Genomic DNA, 26,407 nt, shown 5'->3' with positions numbered 1-26,407 from the left:
GCCACCAGCTCAACAGGGAAATAAAATAGCTGATTCCAGACAACACAGAACCACAGCTGTAGCACATATCAATTGCCAAGAGGGATGCACTCCTGCAGACTTGTTCTGCAGACCCTGGTTCTCTGAAACATCAATTGGAGAAATCCACTAGTCTTGCTGCACGGGAAGCAAATAAGCTTTCTGAGGAAAGGTCTTTTATGCAATCAGGTGTTAGGCGGGATCCCTAACTGTAATTGTACATGTACATGCACTCCTGTCTGTCAAGCCAGACTTGGTGCAATTAGATGCTTCTGCAGAGGTCAGGTATGGATACCTTCGAGTGGATCTCTCCACTTAATGTTTCAGAGAATCAGTGTTACGAACAGTAATCTATTGTTACTCCTTGGTTAAATGTTAAATGTATGCTTTAGTTGGCTGCATGAATGTCTTCCTAGACTGGAGGCTGTAGGTTTTACATATTGATTAATCAAACCATGTTTTTAAAACTAGCCATTTTGCATTATTTCACTTAGTCAAGTTATTTTACTAATTTGAACCTACCGATTACATAAAATTATAATTTTGTATCATTCTGATTTACTTACTTTTCTGGTTTCTTTCTTTCTTTCTTCTCTAAAATAATGTAACTGGTTGTCAGTTCATCTGGGGAGGATCAGTCAATGAATAGCTTGACTCATTTGTATAAGCTTTTAACTAACCAGAATTGAGTACTTCAACCAACACTGCAGAATTAGGGCTGCCTGGACCTTTGTGGAACCGTGTAAAAACTGTGTGGAATGGACAGAATAGATGGACAAATAGAGGAGAGAGGGCACTGGGGTAGTAAAGCAGAGTTTCTTCTGGCTGTGGCAGGGAATGTGATTGGACTGGGTAATGTGTGGCGGTTTCCTTACCTCTGCTACAAGTATGGAGGAGGTATGAAACCAGCAGTGAACTAAATATGCAATACATTCATGCACTTAGAATTATTTCAGTGGTATTATGTGTTATTGTACTGGTGTGTTCTCAGGGGCATTCCTGATACCCTACATGGTGTTTGTTGTTACCTGTGGGATGCCTCTGTTCCTACTAGAGACTGCAATGGGACAGTACACACAGGAAGGGGGCATTACATGTTGGCATCGCCTCTGTCCACTGGTTGAGGGTGAGAGTTGTAGAAACAACACATCTATTTATAAAAGACAAACTTTTTTAATGAAATTTTGTTAATCTTTTTGCATGCAAACACTTTTAATGTAATGCAGTTGTATACACGTCACAGTGGCAAAGAAACACTCTGTTTTATAGTATCCATTTCATATGTTACATGCACGTACTCCAGTAATATCAGTAAATTATGAATAATTACATGCAACTAACCCTAAACCAAGTCCTATTCCTAATCCTAACCCTATAGTAAGTATATGTTATTAATTAGTATTACTCAGTATTTAAATGTATAATTAAAGTATATGGTATTAATTAATATTACTCAGTATTTAAATGTATAATTACACTGTAAAAAAAAAAAAAAAAAAAAAAACACCTTTAAATAGTGTGACTGAAACCATTTATTTCATTATATCAGCTATTTCCTTTTTTTATTTAAATGAAGAATATGAACATTTGATCCAGTAGAAAACAACTGCAAAGAAACCATCTGGTTTAATAAATAATCAGTAGAAAGAACCAAAATGCAAAGTGCATATAGTGTAAGAGCAACATATATTCATTTGAACTGGGTAAATCATCCTTTAACTCTCTCATTATTTTTCTCTTTTTGATTCTCTTCTAGTCAGTGTTTCTGTTTGCTTTTGTCAGGTATTGGCTATGCAGGACAACTGATTCTTCTGTACAGCTGCATGTATTACATCATCATTCTGGCATGGGCACTTTTCTACCTCTTCTTCTCTTTCAGCTCCCAACTGCCATGGGCCAGCTGTGACAACACCTGGAACACAGGTGATAATCTAAATAATAAATAAACAAAAGTAACATTAAAACTTTAAACAATAAGTCCCCATCTGATGAATATCTCAATATTTTTTCTCTGTCTTAGATGACTGTGTAAATCTTGCTGCAAAGAATTTTACCATCAACTGGACATCTCTAAATTCAACACCTGCAGCTACTGAGTTCTGGGAGTAAATAAATACAAATTGTGATAAAAAGTCTTGTATGAACATTCTGCACTAACAAATTTTATTGTAATTGACCCTTATTTAGAGATCCACTTCACTTCCTCGTTGGTTGGGGTCACAGGGACCCCAATGATTAAAGGGTATCAATAGTAATTATAATTATGAAATAAATCTGTCTAAACTGTTGACCCAAGTCAGACATCAGAGGATTGTTTGTGTGTGTGGTTTGTGGACATTTTGTATCGATGAATTGGTATCTACCAAACTGACAGACAAAAACTTGTGAAAATCCATTATTATCAATTGAGGTCAGTATCACTTGTGTGCAGTCTCTTCATAGTGGATCTCAGACACATTATCATTAAGTCAAAATTACATTTCTGAAAATATATTTTCTTTAAATCTCAGGATAAAAAAATAATAATAATGATGATGGATATGTTTTTCCACTACCTAAAGAGGGTCTGGGGTCATATAGACCCTAAAACAGAAGGGTTAAGCAAATTAATTTTAAACTATGTTCATAACAAGAAAAATTTGATGTGTCTGTCTTTTTACAGAAAAAGAGTGCTGGTGCTCTCTCGGGGTATTGAAGAGGTCGGTAAGATCAACTGGGAGATTCTTCTGTGTCTCATTGCAATGTGGATCATATGTTATTTCTGTATCTGGAAAGGAGTCAAATCTACAGGCAAGGTGTGCAAGAATGTCACTTTATTTATCTATTACTTTACATAAAGTCAATATTAGAACTAGTTATTGGTAAGAAATTCAATTAGCATTTTGTCACATTGCTCACATTGGTTTTCTTTTAAGTGTATAGTAGGTGTGCAGGAGAGAACAAATATGTTTCAGCTATGTGGCAGAAGGACAACAACAATCTCTGTTGGTTACATCATTTGTTTCATTTTTTGGCATCAAATTAACATGTCCCTTTCTTGTGCCTGAAATTTAGGTGGTTTATTTCACAGCCACATTTCCTTATGTGATGCTACTGGTGTTGCTGATTCGTGGGTTGACTCTTCCTGGAGCTCTGCAGGGGGTTATGTTTTACCTGTACCCTGAACCGTCCCGTCTCACTGACCCACAGGTAATCAACCATCTTCCCTCTACCTGTATGGGTTATGTCCTGTTTTAGTTTCATTTTCACACGGTTTGCTCTGTTCCTGTGTTCCTTAGTTCTCTAGTTAGTTTCCCTGGCTGTTAATTATTTCCCACGCCCGTTTCTGATCTACTCATTATCTCCCTGCTTTTTATACCCTTGGTTTCCTCAGTTTCTTGGTCTGGTAATGTTTATGTTTAGCATTCTATAGTTTTGCTCCTAAGATCTCTTGTTTGTTTGGATTATATGATTAAGAACTGTTTATTTTGGATTCTTCTTTTTTTCCTCTCCCCCCTCACAAATGGACCTTCCTGGACCATTCTCTGGAGGACCACACTGGGGACTTTTTAGGTCTGGTGTGCCTAACAAAGTATCCGGACAACTTTCATAGAATGGTCCTTGAGAGGAATTAGCCACTAAGGAATTAGTGAGGACTAAGCCTACCATCGTTCCAGAGCCTGAACCCTGAGGAGAGTCTGACCAGGTGTGTGGCCGTGGGACTGTTAGTGTAGTTTGCATGAATGGAGGAAGACCCTGCCCACACTCCCAACACTGAGGGTGAGCTGCAGCTGGCATCTGCAAACTGTTGTTATGATGACTTAGAAGAGGATGCTTACCTTAATCTCCCATCTCCACTGGTCACATCCAGCTCAAAGTCTCCTGTGTTTCCACCCAGTTCATAGTCTCCTGCGTCCCCACTTGTTCCACCCAGCTCAAAGTCTTCTGTGTCTCCAGAGTTCCTGTCCAGTTTCCCTCTCCGGCCTTGTCTTCAAAAGTCAGCCAGTTCATCAGCCCCACCTCCACTGGTTCCCTTCAGACCTTGATTTCTCCTCTAATGCCACTATATTTTTGTGGATTTGAGATTAGCTCTACCTTGGCTCCTTCCTCCTGAGCTCCACCATATATCATCGTCCCTATGGCTGCACCAGGCTCCCTTGTCTCTCTGGCTCTGCCTTGCTCAGATGTCGGCATGTCTGTGCCATGGACTTCTGAGCCGTCCACTTCGCTCCATCTCTCCACACCTTCAGCTCCGTCTGGCTCCGCCTTCCTTCCGGCTCCACCTCAGTTCTCAGGCACCCCGGCTACACCTCGGACACTCATCACTGCGGCTCTGCCTCGGCCTCCAGGACCATCGTGTCACCCCCAGTTCAATCTGCTCTCCGTCTGTGTCCAGGGCTCCACATCCATCAGCCTTATCTCCGTCGGTCAGCCTCATGGTGTCAGCAGCCAAAACCCCACATATGGCTCCTCCCTCCACTGACTCCGCCATGGGTTTTCATCTTGGCTGCACTATGTCCCTGCCTGGATATTCCTGCTCCTGGCTCATCCCACGGTCATTGCCAACCTGGTTTCTCCCACCGTCACCTGCACTTGTCTCCTGCCCTTCTCCTGTTCCACGTCCTAATCCAGAGCCCCCTCCCTCCTTCCTCAGTTGGACTGTGCAGGGACGCACCTTCCCAGGGAGCACAGAGAGTATTTAGTTGGCCCTTTTGGCCTTAACAAAGCCAAAAGTGGCTAGGCCGACAGGGTGCACGAAGACGTTGCAGTCTCGGGTGGAAGTGTGTGTGGCCTAGACACACAAAATGGTGGCTGTCATCACTTGGAATGCCAAGGACAAGGGGAAGACCTCCGGGACCACTGGGCTTGGGAGAGCTGAGACCACCAAGCTTGGGAGTGCTGAGACCTCTGTGATTGGAAATGCAGAGACCACTGGGCATGGGAGCACTGAGACCTATGAGCATGGAGCCATCGGACTTGGGACAATTGAGTTAGAGAGCACTAGGACCATTGGGCTAGAGAGCTCTGGGACCACAGGGCTAGAGAGTCCTGGGACCACTGGGCTTGTGAGTGCTGAGACTCATGGTAAGCCAAGCTCCATGGACATCGGAGCTTGGGACACAAAATGCTCCTTGAGCGGTCACAGTGGGATCCTCCTCCACCTTTCCCACAGTGAAGAGGGATCCGCTCAGCAGAAGAGCAAGCTCCACAAATTTACAAAATTTCCTTCAAAGACCAACACAGAAAAGTTGTGATCTAATAGGTTCATTCCAGACTAGAACGATAAAATAAAATGAGGGAACTGTCCAGAAAGTGGGTGTAGTGAGCCATGTCCAAAAACTCACGGGTGTGGTACTTGAGGGACCACTTGCCCTGGCAAAGGAGGATGAGACGAACCCCTGCTAGATCTATATTTTGCTTAGTCATTCTGTAACTCAGAGGGGCAGATAAGATGACAGGCAGAGACACGGATCTAAATGCAAGGGTTGTTTATGAAACACAAGAAGTAAAACAAGAACCAGGAAACAAAGATCGTAGAGAACAGGGACATGGGACCATTTACATAAATCCAGTGATTGAGCAAGAACAAGAGAAACAAAAGGGCTATATATACACAAGCAACAAGCAAACAAGACACACCTGGGAACAATCAGGACTAATCAACGGGAACTAAAAATAACTAAAAAGGTGACACCAGGAACAGGAAACCATCCAGACATGACACAGGGAGCAAACATTACCTGTATCCCACCTCAATAGCAGCAGTGTTTTACAATTCAACATCATCACAATAAGTACATTGTACCTATCCTAACAATTTTTTACTTAGTAGTTAAAGACACCTAATATAACACTTTACCAAAAAAAAAAAAAAAAAAAAAAAAAAAATCCATCATACATAAAAATAAACATGAAAGTATCTAAACATAAAGTTTTGTTTAAATACATTTTTAAAAAAGGATTATTATATTGAAATTGAGGTGCTCTTTGTGTGTAGGTTTGGTTGGAGGCTGGAGCTCAGATCTTATTTTCCTACAGTGTGTCTGTTGGCACTCTCACTGTTTTTGGCAGCTACAATAAATACAACAACAACTGCTACAGGTTAGTATTGGTGATTTCAGTAAAATGACAGTAGCAAAGAATGAGCATAAGAATGAGCATATGTCAACAATTGAAGAATTAACTCTTTGTTATGTTGTACACTATGAGCGAGATGTTCTTGAAATGTATGTGTACTGCTTCTTGTAAAACTCAGCCAGCAAATCTTAAGACAATATGTGTTTTTATATATGTCTATCAGAGACTGCTTGTGGCTTAGCCTTCTGAACAGTGGCACCAGTTTTGTGGCTGGCTTTGCTGTGTTCTCGGTTTTGGGCTTCATGGCCCAGGAGCAGGGCGTCCCCATTGAAGAGGTGGCAGAATCAGGTAATGCAATATTTCATAAAAACACAGGAGTTATTATAGTACAATTGTAACCATAATGAAATGTTGTAAACTGAGACTATACTAAAGTAATGACTAAGAACACGGAAAGCTTAAAATAATATCTCTCTTTCTCTGTCAGGTCCAGGACTAGCATTCATAGCTTATCCACAGGCAGTAGCTATGATGCCTTTCCCTCAGTTGTGGGCTGTTTGTTTCTTCATCATGATTATTTTGCTGGGGCTAGATACACAGGTATCAGATACACACATGTTGTAAAACCTTGAACTAAAAACTGTAAATGACTACAAATGTTTGTTTGAAATATTGAAAGAATGACAATATAAAATTGATTCATCAAACAAAAATAAATTTTTTTAAGCACTAACTTGCATGTTCTCTGAATGTTAGTTTCATATTTAGATTTAGCATTTATATTTGTAATTAAGAATATAATTACATGTAATAATTATATTTATAGTTTTGTTAAAAAAAAAAAAAAAAAATATATATATATATATATATATATATATATATATATATATTCTCACAATTGCAAGTTATGAAGTCCAATTCTGAGAGGGGGAAAAAAGAGAGACTTCTGAGAAGTCAGAATTGTGAGATAAAAAGTCACAATTACCTTTTTTATTTTTTATTTAGTGGCAGAAACAAGCTTCCATACAAATATGTGCAGAGTAGGCCAAAAAATATTGACATGGAAAAACACAGGGTAAATATTGGAGTTCATGAACTGCAAACATTTTATTTAGAGTGATTTTCAGATTTGTGAACTGTAAAGACAAATCTGCAAATTGTTTGGGATCATTTGGTGTTAGCTGTAAAAACAGCTTCCAGTGTGTTACAGGGACAGTGCATCTAACAATGAAAATACTGTCATCATTTTTCTCATCCTCATGTCATACCAAACCTATATGATTTTCCCCTTGAAGTTTGCTTCAATGGAAGCTGTCATAACATCAGTGATAGACCTGTTCCCTGCGGTGCTGCGCAAAGCAGGACGACGAGAAATTTTACTCCTAGTCTTCTGTCTCACTTGCTTCTTTGGACAACTCGTCATGGTTACAGAGGTAAGAGGAGAGTGTGTTTGTGTGTAAGAAAGATTAAAATGAACAAAAGTGACGTATTTGTTACCTATAATTGTCACGACCGTCAGTGAGAGTGCCCGAATTAGCCACTTGAGGGCACTCCATCCTGGACTGTTTTCACCCCATTGACTACACTACCCATAACGCACTGCCGGACTCATTATCCATTTATCACATTACACCCAGCTGTCATGTATTTTGTAATCAGTGTCTGTCTATTTAATCTCAGTTGTTTCTGTCCTCAGTTGTGGTTTGTTGTTTTAATGTTACGTGCACTTTAGTTCTCTGGCTTTCTGTTTTATGGACTGTTTTTGTGGAGTTAACCTTTGCCTGTGTCTTGGATTACGTGTTTGGAGTTCCCTTTAATAAACATCACTGCACTTGGATCTTACCATCTTGTTTCTGTGTGCAACCGTGACAGAACAAACCACCCATGCAAGGATCCAGCAGTGTGGGGTTCCGAATCCTTCCTCCAGCCACTACCAGGGAGCGCTGGGATCAACTACGGGCGTCGAGGGCTCTACGCCAGGAGGGGTGGGAGGTAGGATGCTTCGCTAAGGTCTTTTGGACGATGGCGGTGGGGCTGGGTTACAATGACGCGGCTTTGAAGGATTTGTGTAATTGCTGCCTCGACGATCCTCTACCTCAATGTGAGATGGAAGGGCTACGGAGTTTAGATTTCTGGAGATTCGCCGCCTATCTTCGCCGTCGGAGGGAATGGACCTCACTGAATCATCCAGCCAGTTTGCATGCTCCAGCCCATAATTCTGTTTCAGAAGGCATTGAGGAGATGGGCACTGAACCTCAGCTTCACCCCGGTAAAGGGAGGAGGAGGAGAAGGAAGAAGTCTCCAGCCAGTGAGCCCGCTCCAGTCAGTGAGTCCACTCCAGAGCCCGCTCCAGTCAGTGAGTCCACTCCAGAGCCCGCTCCAGTCAGTGAGCCCACTCCAGAGCCCGCTCCAGTCAGTGAGCCCACTCCAGAGCCCGTTCCAGTCAGTAAGTCCACTCCAGTCACTGAGTCCACTCCAGAGCCCGCTCCAGTCAGTGAGTCCACTCCAGAGCCCGTTCCAGTCAGTGAGTCCACTCTAGAGCCCGTTCCAGTCAGTGAGTCCACTCCAGAGCCCGTTCCAGTCAGTGAGTCCACTCCAGAGCCCGTTCCAGTCAGTGAGTCCACTCCAGAGCCCGCCTCAGTCAGTGAGTCCACTCCAGAGCCCGCCTCAGTCAGTGAGTCCACTCCAGAGCCCGCCTCAGTCAGTGAGTCCACTCCAGAGCCCGCCTCAGTCAGTGAGTCCACTCCAGAGCCCGCCTCAGTCAGTGAGTCCACTCCAGAGCCCGCCTCAGTCAGTGAGTCCACTCCAGAGCCCGCCTCAGTCAGTGAGTCCACTCCAGAGCCCGCCTCAGTCAGTGAGTCCACTCCAGAGCCCGCCTCAGTCAGTGAGTCCACTCCAGAGCCCGCCTCAGTCAGTGAGTCCGCTCCAGCCAGTGAGTCCGCTCCAGCCAGTGAGTCCGCTCCAGCCAGTGAGTCCGCTCCAGCCAGTGAGTCCGCTCCAGCCAGTGAGTCCGCTCCAGCCAGTGAGTCCGCTCCAGAGCCCGCTCCAGCCAGTGAGTCCGCTCCAGTACGGCATGCTCTCCCTATCAGTCCGGTGATGGCCAAGAGGGCTGTCCTCACGTTCTATGTTTTGGCGGTCTTACGTGCCTGGAGGATGCTCTCAGAACAGCCCCAGCCTGAGCACGCTGCCGTCCCAGAGCAGCCCCAGCCTGAGCACGCTGCCGTCCCAGAGCAGCCCCAGCCTGAGCACGCTGCCGTCCCAGAGCAGCCCCAGCCCGAGCACGCTGCCGTCCCAGAGCAGCCCCAGCCCGAGCACGCTGCCGTCCCAGAGCAGCCCCAGCCCGAGCACGCGGCCGTCCCAGAGCAGCTCCAGCCCGAACACGCGGCCGTCCCTGAGCAGCTCCAGTCTGAGCCCGCTGCCGTCCCTGAGTCCTCCGCTCTCCCTGATACGGCCACGGAGGCCGTCACAGAGCTGTCCGCTCCCCTTGATACGGCCACGGAGGCCGTCACCGAGCTGTCCGCTCTCCCTGATACGGCCACGGAGGCCGTCACCGAGCTGGCCGCTCTCCCTGATACGGCCACGGAGGCCGTCACCGAGCTGGCCGCTCTCCCTGATACGGCCACGGAGGCCGTCACCGAGCTGGCCGCTCTCCCTGATACGGCCACGGAGGCCGTCACCGAGCTGGCCGCTCTCCCTGATACGGCCACGGAGGCCGTCACCGAGCTGGCCGCTCTCCCTGATACGGCCACGGAGGCCGTCACCGAGCTGGCCGCTCTCCCTGATACGGCCACGGAGGCCGTCACCGAGCTGGCCGCTCTCCCTGATACGGCCACGGAGGCCGTCACCGAGCTGCTCGTTCTCCCTGATACGGCCACGAAGCACCCTTGGCCAGCTCTGTCGCCGCCGTCCAAGCCTACTGCCCTGCCGCCGTCCAAGCCTTCTGCCCTGCCGCCACCGCCCAGATCTTCTGTCCTGCCGCCATCATCCAAGCCTTCTGCCCTGCCGCCGCCGCCCAGGCTTTCTGCCCTGCCGCCACTGCCCAGGCCATCTGAACCGTTGGAACCAGCCTGGTCAGTTCCTCCAGCGCCACCCTGGCACTCAGCCAGGACTCCAGAACCACTGGAACCAGCCTGGTCGGTTCCCCCAGCGCCACCCTGGCTGTCGGCCAGGACCCCAGGTCTGTTGACACCCGCTTGGTCAGTTCCTCCAGCACCGCCTTGGCAACTTGCCAGAACCCTGACCCCACTAGAGTCTCCATGGACTGTTCCCCCGGCTCCCCCCTGGCCTTCTGTTGGAGACTCTGGTCCTGGCCCACCATCCCTCCCCCTGATCCTCCTCCTGTCCACCTCCCTCCTGAGTTTTTGTGTTTTTCGTTTTTGTTTTGTCTGGTGGAGCGTCTGGTAGCCGCTCCTTTGAGGGGGGGTAATGTCACGACCGTCAGTGAGAGTGCCCGAATTAGCCACTTGAGGGCACTCCATCCTGGACTGTTTTCACCCCATTGACTACACTACCCATAACGCACTGCCGGACTCATTATCCATTTATCACATTACACCCAGCTGTCATGTATTTTGTAATCAGTGTCTGTCTATTTAATCTCAGTTGTTTCTGTCCTCAGTTGTGGTTTGTTGTTTTAATGTTACGTGCACTTTAGTTCTCTGGCTTTCTGTTTTATGGACTGTTTTTGTGGAGTTAACCTTTGCCTGTGTCTTGGATTACGTGTTTGGAGTTCCCTTTAATAAACATCACTGCACTTGGATCTTACCATCTTGTTTCTGTGTGCAACCGTGACAATAATGGACTAATGTTCACCCAAATATGAAAATTCTGTTATCATACTTACCATCAAGTTGTTCTAAACCTATATGAATTTCTTTCTCCTGCTGAACACAGAGTAAGATATTTTAAAAAATGTGGGTAAACAAACAGTTTTTTTCCATACTATGGAAGTCAATCAGGGCTTTCGCACTGGGTATTTGAAGGAACTCAGTTATAGGAACTTTCCCTTAGAGCAATTTTCCTGGTTGCATTCACGTCGCAAATAGGTGACGTAAGCCAGTTTCCGTGTTCATGGAGTAAACCGTGTGTTTACACAGCTTTTTGTGAAATTCGTGTGCCAGTGTGTTCATCCAATCAACTAACCATATCGTCTCACAGCAATTAACACTCAGTAGTGTTGCATTACTGAATGATTCAGCATTTTTGAAAGAAATGGTTGATTCAAACATTCAGTGGCCCATTCATAAACAAATGCCTAATTCTTGAATCAATCAGTTGTTTGAATGAATGATTTTATAGAACGAATCAGTGACTCTAGACGGTCATTTGCCGCCACCTACTGGTGGTTTAATTTCACCCATTAAAAATATTTAAAGAATAACAATATTTAATGCATTATTTGTAGTTTTTCAGCATACGCAATTTTTTTAGATATTAATTTATTGATTCTAATTTATTGAACAAATATTTGAAATAAAAGATGAATAAATATCATTAAAAATAATAAATAAATATCATTATTAAAGGGTTAGTTCACCCAAAAATGAAATTTATGTCATTAAGTACTCACCCTCATGTCGTTCCAAACCCATAAGACCTTCTGAATGCGGGTTCGTATTGGCCAGCTCCTGCGTCAGCATCACACGGCCGATACTGATGTTGCATTCACGCCACCTCGTATACCGGAATCTTGAGATGACAACACGTGACGTTATATTCGGAGCTGTTCAAGTCCTTGGACTGGGAATTATGCATTTCCATTACACCACTATCAACGCCTATGAATATATGGTCAGGTAGTACAGCGGCCATCTGGAAGCTTTCAGAAAACTCACAGCTTACAAACTGAAATTACAAGCTGAAATTACGAGCTCTACGAGGATGTAAACACTTTTTAATAGCTAGAATCTCGTAACTACAGGAATTACGAGGCCGAGTGATCGCACCTTGAGCTGCCGTTCAGACGTAAACACTGAAGCTCAACATTAAATAGACGGGATGATTGAGTGAAACGGATCAGGTGTGCAGGACTAATTAACAAACGAGGAAACTAACTAGAGAACACAAGTTGGCAAAACAGGAACAGAACACAGAGAAAACAAAACCATAACAGACTACAAGTGACAGTGTCATGATATGACATAAATAAAATCGGATAGTAAAAATGAACTGTAATTAAGCGAAACAATACCTGTTCTGTTTACATGTAGCATATATTGACTTTGGCATCCTATCAGGGTAGCATATTGTTATAGTGTTAGTTAATAAAAATAAGTTGTTTGTTACAATTATTTCATGTATTCACAATAAGTTCTGTATTAGCCAATCAGATGTGGCTACGTCATCACGGGGGGTCAAGTTCACTGTTTTGTTGTTATGTTTAGCGTCAGTATGCTCGCAGGCTTCGGTGCGGATGGTTGTGTATAAACCCATCAGCGCTGGGCAAGAGCATAAACCCCCGCTATTGTAAAGTTGTGGTTTAATAAGCTAAGTAAAGTTCCTGAAACGGATTCGTTTTGTTGTGTGCTTCTCTTCACGCCTCCTCGGACGCTGTTAAGCGGAAGATTAAAGCACAACAAGTGGTGTCAGAAGTGGAGCGCGATTGACAGTCATCAGTGAATTGTGAGTGTGGTTAACCGCTGGGACATCCTTTGTGAGTCGATGGACATATTTAATCACTGCAAAACGCCATTGTGGAGAAGTATTAAAGACTGACTGACCACGTTAGTCGTTGCATTAACTGTAAATTCACGGAGATACGAGCAAACGGAGTTTCCCTTCCCCCAGCGGAGAGGCGTGGCGCTGGCAGTCTGCCAAATCTAGCGCTGTTGTTGGCTGCCTGCCAAGTTTCACGGACGCTGTATCAAACAGCCCTGCAAATCTACGTTGAAACTCACAAGTCACAGAATATATTCAGTATTAATAAATAAAAAAGAAAAAGAAAACAAGAAAAAAAAAAAAAAAAAAAATTTGTGTAAGTGTAAGTGAGTTTTCAAGTTAAATTGTAATACAAATGGATCTGAGTGAGCCAGAAGTCCAACTTGGTGCATCAGCTGCTCCAGACCCCCCACAATGGCTACAGGCTGTGCTGTCACAACAAAATAAGCAACTCCAACATGCCATTTCACCTCTGCTCCAAAGACTGGAAGCGACAGAGGCCAGTTTGTTTGCTCTCATGCAGCAGCCTGATGCCAGCAAAGTAACCCGTGGTCCATACCCACATGAAGACACTGCCACACTCGCAGCTGCACCTGATAAAACCCTTGTGACGGACGGAGATGCCACAGGGCCCTCAGATGCTGAACGGCTTTTTGCTGCTGAGCTCGCAGTCATTGATAGACATGCACGGAGCCCAACTAGTCCAACTTCCTCTACACCTGGCACTGATGTGAGACCCAGAAGCCGTGCACAGGGACCCAGCCATTATAATAGCTCTTTCAACTTGGGCCCAAACATGTACACACCTTTAACCTCTTCAGTGCCCACCCATCACCTCACAACCCCTCGTGGTAGAGCTCCAGATGGACCTAAAGCTAAACTTGACACATATGATGGTAGAGATGACTGGGACTCTTTCATCATTCCTTTTGAGCGCAGAGCTGTCATTTACAGATGGAGTACAGCAGAAAGAGTGGATAAACTCCATGAATGTCTACGGGGAGCTGCTATCAGATATCTGTGCTCATTACCCGAACACATACGTGAAGATTACTTTCTGCTGAAAGAACAGCTGGCTTTCCGATTTGGCCATAAAGAGCCTCCCACCACAGCACGGAGGAGACTTGTAGAACTGCGCCAGTCTAAAGAAACTGTTTCAGAGTTTGCTGAGGAGGTTCACAGGCTGGTCATTTTGGCTTATTCTGGGGTTGACACTGAGCTCAGGGAGCAAATCGCTGCTGATGCTTTTCTCAAAGGGCTGCGCAACCAAAAAGTGGCATATGAGGTTTTGAACTGTGACCCTGTATCACTGGATGAAGCACAACGGCTAGTATCATCTTATGAACACAACTTTAAAGCCACACTTGGACGAGACTTCGATCAGAGGGGGAGAACACGTCGAATATCCTGGGCTGATCAAAACATGGACTCTGATGAAGAGCCACAGGCATTACAATCACGCAGAGTGCAGTCACAGGGCTATGTTACACAGCACCAGTTGCAAACACTCATTGATAAAGTCGATAAGCTCCAACTAGCCATAGACCGTCTGCCTCCTTCCTCTTCTGTTGCTCATCTTTCTACTGTAAGACCCACCCAACAAATAAATTCCAGTATGGCAGTCCAGTCAGAAAGGGGACGTGCAGCTCAGACCTCTTTCAAGCCAAACAGATACAGACAGCCAAATACCAGCCCTACCAGAGCTTCTAGCGGGCCATGTTTCCAGTGTGGGGAGGAGGGACATTACAAACGAAACTGCTCACGGTCCCCCAGTCCATCTAAAAGTCCCCCTGCAAATACTGTGACCAAAATGGAGCCCCCAAGTCAAAATAACTCTGAACATTCAGAGCAGAGTCCATCTATTGTACATGTGAGCAGAGCTGAAAGTCGAGGGCCCAGTTTAATGATCTTGCTGACTGTAGATGGCGTACCAGTTAATGCAGTTATTGATACGGGTGCTGAGGCTACAATCATGTCTGAAGAGACGTACAGCAAATTACCCACTAAATCACCTTCAGGACTGAAAAATGTGTGTCTTCGGAATGCAGAAACTGGAAGGGAGATGTCAGCAAAAGGCGGAGTGAAGGTGGAATTCAGAATCGGCACAAAAGTGTTGGAGTGGACAGTTTGCATTGCACCAATTCGGGATGCCCTGCTCCTGGGCTTAGATTTCCTAAAGGCTGCTGATTTCACCATACATGCTTCTGGTAAAGTTTTCATGGGCTCTGAACTCATCCCAGCCTATATATCTGAAGGCAAGGGGCCAGACTATGCAATTTCGAGAGTGATGCTAGAGAGTGATGTCACTGTGCCCCCAGAGTGTGAATGTCTAGTTTGGGGTGTGGTAGATGACCCGAAACCAGAACTCCCTGCTGTTCTAGAGCCTGTTAGCCTGGCCGATGGAGTGTCTTCTGGCAGTATAATGATTAACATGGAACAGAGGATCCCTGTTAGGCTATGCAATGTCACAGCTTCCAGTAGACCCTTATCACGGGGAGTCTGTTTGGGTGTGCTCATCGAAGCATATCCTGATGCTCAAGAGGAGGGAAAGAGAGCCTAATCAGTTTCAGTCGACACTCAGTTACATGAAAATGGTGGGGATTCAGTGCTACAAGACCCTGACAGTGAGTCTCCAGATGAGCACAACATAAGAAGGGTGTCGTCACCAAATGCTCTTGACCTTCCAGAGCACCTCAGACAATTGTTCACTTCTGCGAGCGAAACACTCACTGAACAGCAACAAGAGATGTTAGTGGCTCTGCTGAGTGAACATCAAGCAGTTTTTGCAGCAACTGATGATGATCTTGGGAAGTTCTCTGCCCTGCAGCACAGCATAGACACTGGATTGTGTAAGCCTATTCGACAGCCAGTACGACGTACCCCTTTAGGATTCTGGAATGAGGAGGAAACGCATCTCAAAAAAATGCTTGATTCAGGTATTGTTGTCCCTTCAAGCTCAGAATGGGCATCCCCTATTGTCCTTGTAAGGAAAAAAGATGGGGGGGTCCGCTGGTGCGTAGATTATCGCCAGCTTAATGATCTTAACATTAAAGACGCGTATCCCCTACCAAAAATAGAGGAATGCCTGGATGTGCTGGGTGGTGCAAAGACATTCTCGACACTTGACCTTCAGTCAGGATATTGGCAGATTGAAATGAATAAAAAAGACAGATCCAAGACTGCTTTTGTGACGAGGTATGGACTATATGAGTACACCAGGATGCCTTTTGGTCTGTGTAATGCACCCAGCACATTCCAGAGGGCCATGGAGCTGGTTCTACGAGGGTTGCAGTGGGACACTTTGCTGATATACCTGGACGACATAATCATCTTTGGTGAAGATGTGGAACAGTGTATAGAGCGGCTTGCAGAGGTTTTTCAGAGGCTGCAGGAATATGGACTGAAGCTTAAGCCCTCGAAATGCCAGCTGCTAAGGGATGAAGTCCTGTTTCTGGGTCACGTTGTGAGCGGCGAAGGAATTAAGACCAATCCAGCCCTCATTAATGATGTCAGGTATTGGAAGACCCCAACCAGTGTCTAGGAACTCCAGTCTTTCCTGGGTCTGTGCAATTATTATAGGAGGTTTGTTGCCAAGTTTGCTGAAATCACAACACCCTTGACAATGCTACTCAAGAAAGGGACTCCCTTCTCCTGGGAAGAGGAGCAGCAGAAGGCCTTCGAACATCTTAAAAGGAGCCTCACAACTGCACCCATCTTGCTGTTCCCAATTGCATCAGGACAGTTTGTCCTAGACACCGATGCGTCCAACCAGAGCATTGGAGCAGTACTCTCACAGTTACAGTGGGGGGAAGAGAAAGTTATCTCATTCGCCAGCTGTCTCCTCACACCAGCACACCAGAGGTACTGTGTCACACGTAAAGAACTCCTAGCAGTTGTCAGATTCACAAGACAGTTCCGCCACTATTTGCTGGGGTTTAACTTCATTTTAAGGACAGATCACAGCAGTCTAACATGGCTATACAGGTTTAAGCGACCAGAAGGCCAACTTGCTAGGTGGCTTGAAGAACTCAGCCAGTACAACTTTGTCATCGAGCATAGGCCGGGTACACACCATGCCAACGCTGACGCACTGTCCCGAAGGACTCTGGATGAGGAACCTTGTGACTGTTATCAAGCAGGAAGAGAGCTAGATAGCTTGCCATGCAAGGGCTGTTCCTTCTGTCGAAAGCTCCACCATCAATGGGCCAGATTCGATGAAGATGTTGATGATGTTATCCCCTTAGCAGTAAGACGCACACACTCTCTTAACTGTCAGAATGAGGTTAGTTGTACTAACACTCCCAGTCTTGTTAATGAAGCAGGTGATAACAACTCAGGTCCTTCGTCAAACTGGCTGCAACCGCTGAGCCTCGAAAGTCTCAGGAAAGAACAATTAGCTGACCCAGACCTTTCTGTTCTCCATAAATGGATGTCTGATGGTTCCTTGCCTGCTAAGGAAGAGGTCATGATGCAGAGCCCAGCGGTTCGCAAGTACTGGCTCTGTTGGTCTCAAGTGGAGATGCAAGATGGGGTCCTCTATTACCGTTGGGATGATGTCACTGGAGGTATGTCATCTTTGCGCTTACTTGTTCCGGTTTCCCTAAAGAAAGAGGTTCTCCAAGCCTGTCACAATCCAGCTCAAGCAGGTCATGTAGGGGAGGAAAAGACGCTTACGCGTCTCCGCAGGCGTTACCACTGGTACAGTATGGGGAGCGATGTACGCCTTTTTGTCAAGAAGTGCCCACAGTGTAGTTCCTGTAAAACAACCAGTCCAATGGGAAGGGCCAAGCTCCAGAACTACCAGGCTGGAGCGCCTATGCATCGACTCCACCTTGATGTCCTAGGACCATTCCCAGAATCCAAGTCAGGCAACAGGTACATCCTTGTTATAATCGACCAGTTTACACGCTGGGTAGAGGCGTTCCCTGTCCCTGAACAAGGAGCTGAGACAACAGCAAAGAGGTTGGTGTTTGACTTCATCTCACGCTTTGGTGCTCCCCTTGAGATTCACACTGACCAAGGACGGAACTTTGAGAGTTCGCTGTTCACAGAGGTTTGTCGCCTGTTACAAGTAACCAAGACCCGGACCACACCATATCATCCAGCTTCAAACGGGCAAGTGGAAAGATTCAATAGAACGCTCTTGCAGATGATACGGTGCTACGTGGACCAAAGTCAGCATAATTGGGACGAACATCTTCCCTTACTCACTGCAGCATACAGGAGCACTGTGCATTCAGCAACAGGTTTCACACCAAATCAGCTGATGCTGGGGCGAGAAGTTTTCCAGCCACATGACATCTGGTTAAGGACGGCTGAGGTTACCAGACGAGCTAAAGGTACATCTGAGTTTGTCCCAGAACTGCATGCTAATCTGCAGCAGGCTCATCAAGTGGCGCCCCAGAACTTACACTCTGCTCAGATACGCCAGAAGAAAGTCTATGACTTACGAGCCAGAGAGAAGTCCTATCAAGTAGGTGATCTTGTGTTAGTGAGAGTTAGTAGCAGGAAAAAGGGCTACAGTCCAAAACTCCAAGCCCCATGGCAAGGGCCATTCGTCATCACAGCATGCCTTGGACCAGTGCTCTACTGAGTCAGGGACAGACGAAGTGAGAAAGTACTGCATCATGATCGCTTGCAACCCTATCTAAGTGATCACATACCTGCCTGGATGCAGCGTCTGCGACGCAAATACACCTGCACAGAGGAAGACTCCCGGATTCCAATAACTGCTCAGGTACCTGTAGCCATAGAGGCAGAAGTGTCAAACCCTACATCCTCTGACAACACTGTGTCAGAAGAACCTCCGACCCTTCTTGTAACGGACTCTAACTCTGATCCTAGTCCCTGTGGAAATGAGGGGACGAAGACAAAAAGAGGGCGACTTGTTCGAGCCCCAAGTCGTTATATGGACTGAAAATAAAAATACAAATAAAATAGAGGAAAAGAAAAGTTAACTGTTCACCTTCAGTGGTGCAGAAGGGACTCTACAGAGCTAAAAAGGGGGGGGGGGGGGGTGTTATAGTGTTAGTTAATAAAAATAAGTTGTTTGTTACAATTATTTCATGTATTCACAATAAGTTCTGTATTAGCCAATCAGATGTGGCTACGTCATCACGGGGGGTCAAGTTCACTGTTTTGTTGTTATGTTTAGCGTCAGTATGCTCGCAGGCTTCGGTGCGGATGGTTGTGTATAAACCCATCAGCGCTGGGCAAGAGCATAAACCTCCGCTATTGTAAAGTTGTGGTTTAATAAGCTAAGTAAAGTTCCTGAAACGGATTCGTTTTTTGTTGTGTGCTTCTCTTCACGCCTCCTCGGACGCTGTTAAGCAGAAGATTAAAGCACAACAATATATTGACCTTGGCATCCTGTCAGGGTTGCCAGGTTTTCACAATATAACCCGCCCAATTCCTACTCAAAACTAGCCCAAAACTAGCCCAATCGCGTTCCGGGGGGTAAAAACCGCGTATTTGGCAGGGATCCCTTGGCATGTTATTTGGGATCGCTTTGTAGCGAAGGGGAACTCAAACTCAAAGGGGAAATATTAATAATTATAATAATAATTATTCATAACTCAATATGATTGATTAATTATGATTAATTATGAATATGTAAATCTGTTAATCAGATTTACTGGATATAGCTACATTAATCTTAATACAATCAATTAACCTGTTGTCCAGGCAACACTTAGTGTTGATTGTTTAATAATTCTAAGAAATGTTCATTTCCAGGTTATGGAAAAATATCATTCTTATCGCATCGTGCTACTTAGAGCATAGGTTCGGGATCTAAATCACTTCAGAGGCAATTTATCAGCAGACGGAGTCAGAACCAAACATGTATTGTGCACAATCTTTATTAACTAACTCACAAACACATAACTAAACTAACAAACACATAACATACAACAAAGGTCACACACACATACGGATTGTAGGTAAGAATGAGTAATGATATAGTTGAACCGGAGGAGGTACTGTTACTAGAGCTATAGAAAAAGTCAAAGACAATCTGGAAAGGAATCATCGGTTTCTTCCGCAATAGCAAACGTAAGTCTTACAAATTAATACTAAATCGCTGTTTAGTGTTAAAATGTACGATACTTGCAAGATGCCCTTAGGCTGAGGAGCATCTGCTCTGCCATCTGAGGAGAGATCTTGAGGATTCAGTCCGAAGTTGTTGCCAGTCTTTTCATGTTGGATGATGAGCACATGGCTAGTTTGTAGGCCGAGGCCTACAGGCCTTGCAGCCGGGCCTAGAGAGGCCAGCCGCAAGGAGACCTCTCTCGTATTATATACGACCGAGAGGGAGTGGCATTGTTCTCTAGCTTTTAACCTCTGGTCAAAGCCCAACCTCTTAAGGTTGATGCAGCCAATGAAGGTGTTGTATTTCCGGGTGACAACACACCTCCTGTCAGGGCTTTTATGACCAAGAAAGATTAACAAGCTGAGTTCCTGAATAAGAACTATTAAAGATTCTTGTAATACTGATGTGTTGCACAGGTATGGACATACCGCATACACAAGCATTTAAATCTTCCCGCTACGAACGTATAGACACTAAACATGGCATGATTGAAGTTACTTTAAATGTCATAAAACTTAAAAATCACACAACATGTAAATAACAATGACTGCAATACAACACAGTAATAATAGATACCATTTCCTGGGAATATGCCTGTTCATTTATAGAATTGATGCAGTAACGTCTTTGTTCTGTGTGGTAAACGCAGGGAAGATGCAGATTTCCTGTGTCTCTTCTCTGCTCTCAATGTGGCAGCACATTCCTCGGTGCAATTAACTTGTAACAGAGAACTTCTTGGGGGATGGGGACAGTCAAATCCCAGAGTGAGCTTAAAACTATTGGTGAACTACAGTAACAAATAATTGTGTCTGATTTGTCTCAGTCATTACAGCTTCAACCTGCGGACATGAAAAACAACACACGGCAACAGTGTAAAAGTAGCCCAATTCTGCAGGAAAACCATGGACTTGGCCATCATTACAAAACAACTGAGAAAAAAAAAAAAATAAATAAAAATTACAAATATTTAAAATTATATACATTGATCAACTAACCATTCGTCCTGGTGCATTCTCAAAGTGATCCTTCTGCTGGAGTGTCTCCTTATTCAGTGCCCAACTCTGGTTCATGCAAGCTCCATTATTTACAGTAGCAGCCATATTAATTATTTTTATTTATTTATTTATTTATTTTCGAGTATTCAAGGCACAAGCTGTAAGGAATAGCCCTCTTCCACATGATGTTTATTAACAAAGTTCGGAATGAGCAACGTTCAAATGATCAGCTTACGCTTAATCAGCTTAAGAGGAGGCCTATAAATATGTAGCTGACTCACCAATGTTCTTCAAATACGCATTCTTTTGCTGATAATTCTGATTATTTGTAAGTGTGAACTCGTGAAAAGGGGGCGGGGAAACAGAAGCTCAATGATCCTATTCATTCATTTCATTCAAGAAGCCGTTTCACTCAGATCAGATGATCACAATTTCCGTTTCATGCCAACTTTAAAAGATACACATGTGAAAATAGCATGTTTTTGCCTCCCCCCAAAAGGTGTATTTATGGTATAATAAATGATCTGTGGGATATTTTGAGCTGAAACTTCACAGTGAAGTTTTAAAGGAAACCTATTTAAACTTCTAAAAAATGCCAGAGCTTTAAGATTGAGAGCCTGTGCAATTTTATTTAATTAATCTGCATTTCATATTTTTACCACCACAGTACTTTAATCTGGCCCTGGCTTGTAATGTTTTATTGTGACCTGCAGGGGGGGATGTACGTTTTCCAGTTGTTTGATTACTATGCCTGTAATGGAGCCTGTGTTCTGTTCCTGTCTGTATTTGAGTCTCTGGCCATGGGTTGGATTTTTGGTGAGTCGAACTCAGGCTACAAACCATAACATAATAAAGCCAACAGAATACGCCGGCAATCCTGGAAAGCCATTAAAGCTAAATCCTCTACACACCACAGGGGCTGAGAGAATGTTTGACATTATTGAAGACATGACAAAGTCACGCCCCAACTACATATTCATGCTGTGCTGGAAATACCTGACTCCTCTCGTGTCCCTGGTGAGTGTCTCTGCATTTCAAGCATCATTTTGGGTTTGTCTTGTCTTAATGGATACTATTTGGTTGTGAATTCCTGAAGCATTCTTCATAACCACTTCAGTTGAACACAGCTTTTACTATCCTTTTTCTTTCCCCTCCTTTTTCACCATTTCTCTTTTTCCTCTGTCCATTCACAGTTGTCGTTCATCTGTTCTATGGTGGAGTACCAGCCCCTGACATTTAACCGCTGGTATGTGTACCCGGACTGGGCGTACGCACTAGGCTGGTTACTGGCCCTGTCCTCCATTCTGCTGGTGCCTGCATGGGCACTGGGCCGAATGTGTGCTGAGAAAGGCAGTATGAAACAGGTGAGGATGAAAAGATGTTCATCCCTGACATTTGAAAAGTTAAACAGATCTCAGATGCGATCAAAACAGGGATGCAAATATATTTAACCCATGCTAATATACTCAACTAACCAAGAGAATCTAATTACCTCTACCTAACTGTTATTTCCCTGTATTTGTGTGTCTTGACAGCGTTGGCATCACCTGTGTAGTCCTGATACAGAGCTTCCTCTCACATCTAAACAATTAGCTGAAATGAAGGAAACTGCTTTCACTGCAGAGATGGAAAACTTAGTCAGGACGAACACAGAGGAACATCAAAATGGACTTTGAAAGAAAAATGATTATGTTTTGTAATCAGTCTTTTCATTACTATACTAATAAATAACAACCTACAGAAAAAAGTCCCAAAATTTATTTCTTCGCCTAAAGCATCAGATAATATTTCCTCAACACACAGGTTAGAGTCAGAGGATATGCCTAAACCAGGTTGTTTCAGACAAACTCTGTATTTTTGGTCTCAGTTCTTTAATTCAGACTGAAACATTTTTTAGGATTTTTTCTGGCTCTCATCATCAGTACTGCACAGAACATATCTATTTATTGTTTCACCTTGTGACTTCCTCGTTGTTCTCACCTGTGTCTTGTTTTCCCAATTAACCCTTGTGTATTTAGCCCTCATTTTTCATTGTTTCCTGTTCATTGTCAGGTTTGGTCCATTTGGGGCTGGTTTATGGGTCTTAGTTCTTGGTTTTAGTCTTAGTTCTTATTTTGTTTCTTGTTCCTGAGTTTCTTGTATCCTTGTGATTATTTATTCATTAAATACATTGCATTTAGATCCATACCCTTGCTATCTAAAACTCATTACAGATTCTTCTTCATTATAGAAGACCTAGTCTTGCGTAGCCAGACCTTCAGACTAACGGCAGAAGGTCTGGACTCTATCGCAGCTTTCATTGGCTAAGGACCGCCCAAGAGGACATTTGACTGATATTTTAGACTGATATTTTATTTTTTTGTTCCAGGTCATGTTTAGGGGCATGAAAATTAAAGTCGATGTCCCTATAATAACAGACCGCCGTGCATCTATAAATTAATCATTCAAGAACGATGTGCAAGTTTACTGCAACAATGGAGCAGTGGACTTGACATACTCGTTGTCACAGTTGTAAACATGACAGCATTCTTCTACGAGGGGGTTTGGCATCACAGAATTTGTTTCCAAGCGGACCATTAAAGAACGCAATACACGCGTTCCCTGTATAATTCAACCAACTAGATGACGACTTCGATACTGCTGAAGTGTTTCCAGATAAGTGTGCCGTATGCATCAGACATTCAGCCAACGGTCCGTAGGCATGACGTCTGAGGCTGAGACTATAGAAGACCTGACGCTATGATAGATCCAGCAGTTGAACTCCATAGAGCAGGGCTCTTCAACTCTTGTCCTGTAGGGCCAGTGTTCTGCAGTCTTTTGTACCAATCCTAACTTAACCAACCCAACTGTAATTTGCAAATAATTCTGTCAGTGTCCGAAAGCTTAAAGGGTTATTTCACACAAAAATGAAAATTACCCCATAATTACTCATGTATTTACCCCATGTATGGCACTCATTTGCCATACGCATTCGACGTATGTCCAAAAAGCGCTAACTTCCTGTAACGGAGACTGACTCGATTGAGTGTTCGAATCCATGTGCGGAGGTTTATTGATCACAACAGCACACACAGAGAGAGATATCGAGCAGAAATCGTGGTCAAACAACAGGCAAAAGGTCGGTAACAACAGCGGCAGTCCAATCAGTAAACTCATCCAAATGGGTAATCCAAAAGACGTGGTCAGGAACAGGCAAAGAGATGTAAACGTGCAAACAGTCAGGAGTAGATGAAACGCTTGGTAGAGACAGGTGTAAACTGGCAATACTTCGCAACATAATGCACAAACAATATGGCTTATAACAAGTGTAGACAGGAAGAGAGGCGAGAAGAACCGGCCGTGTTCAATACTCGGGAGATGGCTCCCTCTGGTGGTTGGAGGAAAGGATGGCAGATGCAGATGTTACACTTCCATGACGTAGAACACAATGACATGACGTACTACGCTTTATAACATAGGACATAGTGTGGAGCGTCATGTCATTGTGTACTACAGCAAACACTTTTTAGATGCAAGTCGAATGTGAACCCGCCTTCTCTACTTGCCACCCATTGTGCATTGCATCAGTCCCCTAAAGTAGTAGGTGGCCCCATGTTGTTTGCTCGGGTTTAGCCCAACTGGGGCCCATGGGCTAGAGCGCGGCCACCAGTCATTCCCCTTCAAGCTATTCTCCCAGGCCTGGCTCCAGGAGAGGGCCTCAATATCCCCTTTCTGGGCAGAGTCTCTCTCTCTCCTTGATCTTTCTATAGGGGACAACCGATGCAGATTCGGTCCCGGTTACCTGGGAACCTCTTGTGTTACTGTTCACTTGAATAAGTAGTTTTAAGCTGAGTGCAAACTGGGGGGATGATGATGATTCTCAGCCAGAAAAAAAGTGGATTGCCCACTTCGGGTAAAGAGTATGTTGCTTCCCCAAATATGGATCAGTGCAGCAGTAGCAATAATGCAGTGGTGAAAAGGAAACTGAGCCTGAGGGGAAAATAAAATTTACCAATTGATCTATATTCCGACTCTCACTTATGGTGATGAACTTTGGATAGTGACAAAAAGAAGGAGATCATGACTACAATCGCCTGAAATTACTTTTCTCCACAGGGTGTCTGGATGAACCTCAGGCATCTAGGAGGCACTCAGAGTAAATCCCATAGCATTATTCCCATGGCAAGTGTTTGGTTTATCTCATTCTGTATTACTTAGTTCAAGCAGGTTGTGTCTCTGGTGAATATCCAGTTCAAGGTTCAGGGCATCAAGTTTCCTGGCATTGCTTTGGGGCATACATTAAAGAGATTTAGAGATTTTGAAGGAAAATTTTAAAGCTTCTCTATTTAAAAAAAAAAAAAAATAGTTTAAAAATATGGACTGACGATGAGGTTCAGGCTTTATTAAGCTTATATATATTCTATTTATACTCTGTTTCTCCTTAGTCTTTGTTCTGGTATTAATCATGTTTTATGCTGCCTTCATGTGCTCTTGGAATTATCGAAAATACGAGTTTCCTAGGTAAAAAATTGCACATGAACGGCCTCTCATGTCGAAACTTGAATGCGATAAGCTCATAATCACAACTTCAGAAGTGGGAATTGTCAAATTTGTTGGCTAAGTTGGCTAAAAGAATGTATTCCCTGCCTGGAGTCTGTAAATTTTACATGTATTTTTAATATTATTATTGAAACAAATTACTTTGTGATAAAGTTTTTTCCTGAGGCTCACTCTCACGAGAACTAATCAAGATTCAAACAACATAATACTTCAGTTCTGTCAAACTGTTTGAAGGTATGTATTAAAATCACAACAATGAAAATGTAGTTTAGCAAGTAAATGTTCATTACTACATCTGGGAAAATTAAAGTAATATTTAAAGCATTCATTGTCACATCTTATCCCATGATGTAAAGATACAAACCCCATCTGACTAACCAAAATCAGGTTAAATGTGTCTCATCTTACCCTGGTCTCAACTTAATATTAAAACTAAACTGCCTAATGTTACCGAATGAAATGTCGAACCCACAAAGAGGTATTGGACTGTGTCGATGGACTAGATCTACCAAAGACTCTCTTGAGTAGGTACTTATTTTGAATAAGTACTTACTTTGTAAGGGTAAAAAAGTACGTTCTTTTCCTGAATCCGCCTTGTTAGCTTTGTCACGTGACTTATGACGTCATCACTAGCGCCAAGATTTAAAGAGCCCAAGCAAGATTCGCGCAATTACCTTCATCAATTACATGATTTACGTTGCTGATTTGATCGCCGCGTTTACATTTATTATGCCGCTCCATATCACATCACAAAGGAGGCGTCGGGCTGTTGCTCGAAAAGCACGCCTTTGGAGACATTTGGTGATTTTATATTCAGAAAATGTAAGTAAAAAGTAGCTATACATTGCATTCCTGCACCCCAAAAACATTCAAATTAATAAATATATTTATACAGAAGTATTAAATGAACATAACATTATTTAAAACGTACACAAATGTATTGTTCTAACAAACTATGTGAACATCAACAGATGGTGAACCCCACATCATCTTACTGCCGCCTCAACAGAGCTGTGCCAATCCTGCAGCTGTATTATGATGAGGCAGTTGA

General features: G+C 44.0%; 1 protein-coding gene across 1 annotated transcript; it reads left to right on the top strand.

Annotated features, from left to right (window-relative positions):
• Nucleotides 1-292: 292 nt before the first annotated feature.
• LOC125254421 (sodium- and chloride-dependent GABA transporter 2-like) lies at nucleotides 293-23,285 on the top strand. Its single transcript, XM_048169036.1, has 14 exons — nucleotides 293-915; nucleotides 1,010-1,144; nucleotides 1,801-1,941; nucleotides 2,039-2,123; nucleotides 2,681-2,813; nucleotides 3,073-3,207; nucleotides 5,996-6,099; nucleotides 6,299-6,423; nucleotides 6,563-6,675; nucleotides 7,371-7,508; nucleotides 21,531-21,633; nucleotides 21,734-21,834; nucleotides 22,011-22,181; nucleotides 22,353-23,285. Exons 1-14 carry the CDS (start codon nucleotides 777-779, stop codon nucleotides 22,491-22,493), a joined length of 1,764 nt encoding a protein of 587 aa, XP_048024993.1. The 5' UTR covers nucleotides 293-776; the 3' UTR covers nucleotides 22,494-23,285.
• The last annotated feature ends 3,122 nt before the right edge of the window (nucleotides 23,286-26,407 follow it).

This window comes from Megalobrama amblycephala, linkage group LG19 (genome assembly GCF_018812025.1).
Source record: "Megalobrama amblycephala isolate DHTTF-2021 linkage group LG19, ASM1881202v1, whole genome shotgun sequence".
NCBI classification, from domain to species: Eukaryota; Metazoa; Chordata; class Actinopteri; order Cypriniformes; family Xenocyprididae; genus Megalobrama; species Megalobrama amblycephala.
This window is presented reverse-complemented; position numbering and strand designations above follow the sequence as displayed.

Bases quoted from the DNA above. Each gene is read 5' to 3' on its own strand.
- LOC125254421 (XM_048169036.1), top strand. From the start codon at position 777: ATGGACAGAATAGATGGACAAATAGAGGAGAGAGGGCACTGGGGTAGT. The intron at 916-1,009 runs GTATGAAACCAG...GTGTGTTCTCAG, and splicing joins CTGCTACAAGTATGGAGGAG to GGGCATTCCTGATACCCTAC. The intron at 3,208-5,995 runs GTAATCAACCAT...CTTTGTGTGTAG, and splicing joins CCCGTCTCACTGACCCACAG to GTTTGGTTGGAGGCTGGAGC.